At 43.1% G+C, this 5,353-nt stretch overlaps 1 protein-coding gene across 1 annotated transcript; it reads left to right on the plus strand.

Annotated features, from left to right (window-relative positions):
• Positions 1-285: 285 nt before the first annotated feature.
• LOC112137741 lies at positions 286-1,552 on the plus strand (the record flags this gene model as incomplete). The annotated part of the gene is given in 1 exon segment (XM_024260207.2): positions 286-1,552. A coding segment is annotated over 1 exon segment (1,193 nt), but the record flags the coding sequence as incomplete, so codon positions are not given.
• Positions 1,553-5,353: the final 3,801 nt, after the last annotated feature.

Raw genomic sequence — 5,353 nt, forward strand, 5'->3', positions numbered from 1 at the left:
GCCCAGGCAAGTGCTAGCTACAGCAATGCACGGACGCGGACTCCCGCCGAGATTTGACGGAGACAAAGCCCGCTACCACATATGGGAGGCTAGGTTTTTAGCATACTTAAAAACCATCGGCCTGAAAGATGCTATCCTCGGGAGCCAGCAAGCAGGAGCTGCGGATGCCGACGCCGGTAGGAAAAACGAGCTGGCATATGCAGAACTATGTGGTTGTCTGGATGACAAGACGCTAATGCTAATCCTGTATGAAGCGCCAGATGATGGAAAAAAAGAGTCTAGAAATACTGAGACGCCATTTTGAGTCAGAAGAAAAACCGCGAATTGTCGGACTTTACACAGAGCTAACCAACGTGCTAATGACTGAAAAAGAAGAGCTAGCTGACTACTTAGCTCGTGTTGAGAAGATCGTGGTGGCACTAAACCGAGCTAAAGAGACCCTTAGCGATGCACTGTTGGTGGCAATGGTATTAAAAGGACTCACGGATGAATATGCACCGTTTTCTGTGCATGTTACGCAGACGAGAGAGACTCTATCATTCAACGAGTTCAAGGCTAGGTTGAGGAGCTTTGAATGCTCACTCCGCTACCGCTCAAGACCACGTGCAGATGAAGTAATAATGATTAACCACAAAGGAAAGCAGACAAAGTACAAAAATAATAAGAAATACTTCAGCGGAGAATGTTTTATTTGTGAAAGAGTTGGCCATAAAGCTAAAGACTGCAGAAACAAAGCTAAGAAACCACAGAGTAACTTAAGGGCTGCTTACACACAAAATAGCAGCAAAGCAGTCGCCATCACAGACACAAGACAGAGCACGACGTGGAGCAGAGACGAGCACACTGCTGAGCAGGAGACCTTCATCCTCCGGGCAAGTGAATGGCAACCTCACAACGCACAGCCAGAGGGATTGCTTGTGGATAGCGGTGCATCAGCTCACATCATGACCAGCGAAGAAGCGTTCATCAGGTTCGACGAGACGTTCCGGCCTAAAGACCACGTCATGCAGCTGGCAGACGGGACCCGGATTGCTGGCAGCGTATTGAAGAAGGGAGACGCCCAGATCAAACTCACTGACAGCAATGGCAGAGTGGTGAGTGTCCAGCTCACAAATGCACTTTTGATTCCCGGATATCCACAGGATATTTTGTCTGTGGAGGCAGAAGCTTCAAAAGGAGCGAAGTTCAACTTTGAGCTGAACAACAACAAGAGGATTCTTCCTAACGGTAGAACATGTGACATGAAGGTAAAAGACAGACTGTATTATCTGGACATGGCAAAAGAGAACTGTGATGATTCCTGTAATGCATGTTATGACCTGAAAACTTGGCATGAGGTAATGGGTCATTGCAATTATGATGATGTAATCAAACTGGAAACAGTGGTGGATGGCATGAAAATCAAAGATAGAAAGTGTAAGCCCAACACATGTGAAACATGCCTGCAGGGTAAATTCACTCAAACCAGAAACAGGGAAGCAGATGTAAGGGCTGAAGCACCTTTAGAGCTCATTCATACAGACCTGGGTGGGCCTATTGTCCCAGAGTCACTAGATGGACACAAATATGCCATAACTTTCACAGATGATTTCTCAGGGGCCATTTATGTGTATTTTTTGAGAAGTAAAGACAAAACAGTTGAAGCTACAAAACAGTTTCTAGCTGACACAGCAGCTTATGGCAAAGTCAGACGCCTGAGATCTGACAATGGCACAGAGTTTATCTCAGAAGAGTTCCAGTCATTACTCAGGGACAATGCTATTAAACACGAGAGATCAGCACCTTACTACCCCCATCAGAATGGGACCGCCGAGAGAAACTGGCGCACATTGTTTGAAATGGTGCGCTGTATGCTGATCGAATCAGGTTTACCAAAGGAGCTGTGGCCTTACGCAGCTCGGACAGCAGCAGTCATAAGAAACAGGTGTTACTGTAAGAGAACAGGGGAAACACCATATTTTCTTTTTACTGGAAAGAGACCAAATTTATCAAAGATGAATAAGTTTGGCTCAGACTGTGTGGTCTTTGAACAAAACAGGAAAAAGCTTGACCCGAAGGGCAAAAAGGGAATTTTTGTTGGTTTTGATCGCCATTCACCAGCTTATATGATCTATTTTCCAGAGTCAAACAAGGTTCAAAAACACAGACTGGTCCAGTTCACTACAAGAGAAAAGACTGAGAGTCAGACACAGACTGACGCAGACCAAACGGAGGACCACTACATGGAGTGGGTATCCACACCACCTGAGGTGACACAAACACAGACTCAGAGAAAAGAAACTGATGAGGAAGAAAACTCAAACCCAGACATTGACACAGATGCTGACACCAAGACTACACTTACAACTGGAAGAGTTAGAAAGAAACCTAAGTACTTAGAGGACTATGAGTGTGCAGCACATAACCAAGAGTTAACCATTGACTACTGTTACAGAGCTACAGTTGGACTGCCACAGACCTTCAAAGAGGCACTGGCATCTCCATCAGCAGAGAACTGGAAAAAGGCCATGAAGGATGAAATGACAACACTTAAAGAAACTGACACCTTCTCACTTGTACCATTACCAGAGGGTAGACGGACAGTGGGGGGAAGGTGGGTGTATGCTCTTAAAGAAGACCACACAGGAAAGGAGACTTACAAAGCCAGATATGTAGCAAAGGGATACAATCAGGTGGAAGGACTTGACTATTCTGAAACATTTTCCCCAACAGCAAACTTGACTTCGCTGCGTGTCCTCATGCAGCTCGCTGCACAACATGACCTGACACTACATCAAATGGACGTCAAGGCAGCTTACTTGCATGCGCCTATTGACTGTGAAATATATATGGACCAACCAGAAGGTTTTCAGACTAAGTCAAAAAATGGTGGACATCTGGTGTGCAAGTTAAACAAATCTATTTACGGGCTTAAACAGTCTGGGAGGAATTGGAATCTCATGCTTCATGATTTCCTACTTGAGAACAACTTTGTACAAAGTCAGAGTGACAACTGTATTTACACCAAACTGTCTGAGAGAGAAAAGGTGATCTTGTTAGTGTGGGTTGATGACATAGTCGTGGCTGCAAGCAGTAAGGTGTGTTTAAAGGAGGTCAAGGAGAAACTAAAATTTAAGTTTAAAATGAAAGATCTTGGGCAACTTTCTCATTTTTTAGGGGTTGATTTCACACAGGGAGAGGGTTCTGTACCAAACCAGGTACATTACCAAAATTTTGGAAAGGTTTGAGATGTCTGATTGACAATATCTAGAACAACTCCCAGTGAAATGAAATGTGACCTAACTCCAGAAGGGCCCCAAACAGACCAAAGAAAATACAGTGGCATGTTGGGAAGCCTCATCTATATCATGACCTGCACTAGACCAGATATAAGTTGGATAGTGAGTAGGTTATCACAGTACATGTCTGATACCAGGGAAAAAAATATGACAGCACTGAAACATGTGTACAGGTACTTACAAGGGACAAAAGAATGTGAACTGTGTTATAACAAATGTGACACTAAACTTGAACTTATGGGATACTCTGATGCAGACTGGGCCAACGACCCCCGGACAGGAAAAGCACTACAGGCTATTGCTTCAGTCTTAGCCAAAGAGGTGCTATTGTTTCATGGAAAACGAGGAAGCAACAAACGGTTGCATTGTCGACGTGTGAAGCGGAATACATGGCGCCAGCTGCTACCATTCAAGAAGCGCTTCACCTCTCGCAACTCCTAAAGGACATGGACCCCAATTTTGAGTACACAATCAAACTGTTCGAGGACAACCAAGGGACTATACGCTTAGCTAGGAACCCAGTAAACCGCCAGAGGAGCAAACATGTGGACATTAAATACCAGTTTATAAGATCCAATGTGTTGCAGGGCAAAGTTGTTTTGATATATTGTCCTACGGAAAACATGGCTGCAGACGTTTTTACAAAGTCTGCTACAAGAGTCAAAATCAAAAAGTTCAGTTCTTATATGTTTGGCATTTAAAGCAAAGGTTAAAGGAAGTATGTGTGACATTATCGAGTGGGGGTGTTAGAGTCCGATGAATGCACCTTTTTGTTTTATAAGAGTGCGATGAGCGCACCTACATCATTTTATTTTGGGACTATTTTGTTCAGCGGAAGGTTACGCTGCTGTATAAATGCAGGCGGAACATCTTGCCCCGCGCGCTTCGTGAGTGACGGACATGATGGCTACCGGAACAGAGAAGAGTTGTCCAAAGTCTCTTTTATTACCGGACTATGCGTAATATTAGGAGGAGATGTCTGTTCCAGAGAGCACGGGAGACGGCTCACGTGCAGCAAGGGAGAGATCCACTGCAGGAGATTCTACACTCTGTTTTCTAGCATCATGTGAACAACGAAAAGCCCTTCTCAAATTCTGGACTGGATGGGAAGTACTGCCCGGAGAAATAAGTGTTGAAGTGGTGAACAGCCAAAGTTTCCCAAAGTCTTCCACCTGTTTTGAGGTGCTACGTATTCCTGCACGTTACCAAAACTACGAGTCATTTTTTGTGGACATGCAGGCATGTCTCACCTCCATCGATACAGGTTTTGGTCTGGTTTAGCGGGAGCTTTACAACACTTGATTGTTAGCCTTTAAAAGATTCCGTGTTCCACTGTATATCTGATGTACTGTAAGTTCCGATGTAGTTTTACATGTTTTGTTCTGTTACAGTCAAAGATTCTGATAAATATTTAGGTTTCATGTATAAAAAGAGACATGTCAGAAGTTAAGTTTTGTTACAAAAAATGTAAGTCTCGAGTCATGACATTTCCCCCATTATTTTTTACACCGTTTATGCCCAAGTTTATAAGGATGGAAAATTTGTTTTCAGGTTATTTTACCATATGTACAGAACTGAAAGGGTAAACTGTAATTTGAGTTTTTACTCATCTTGTTCAGTTCTAGAAAAAAAGATTACATGCAACAATCACTGTACATTACAGACCTTTATTAAAATGAGAAATTCAGGTCACAGTTTCTTTACTTGCAACACATTCAAACTTGAGATTAAAGTTATTAAAATCAGACATGAGTGGTTTAACATGTACTTCTTTTATAAATGAAGCATTTTTAAAACATCATTCTGAGTGCATGAATAGTTTCAAAGTAAGACTGGCCCAGAGGAACATTGGTATTTGGCAATGCTGAAAGTTCTCGTTCATTCAATGTACGTGGTAGCTGGATCTCAGTAACGATGACTTCAGTTAATGGAGGGTGATTATGTGGTCCTGTCCAGTCCACGCCATAGTCCTCATTCACCTGACATGTGAGACATTCTAAGCTGAAGAAATGCATTTTGCTGTTTAACCAACTAATACATTTCCACTGCTCAGCATAAATTGTCATGCAAGTTAA

Source organism: Oryzias melastigma, linkage group LG9, assembly GCF_002922805.2.
Source record: "Oryzias melastigma strain HK-1 linkage group LG9, ASM292280v2, whole genome shotgun sequence".
Lineage (NCBI taxonomy): Eukaryota > Metazoa > Chordata > Actinopteri > Beloniformes > Adrianichthyidae > Oryzias > Oryzias melastigma.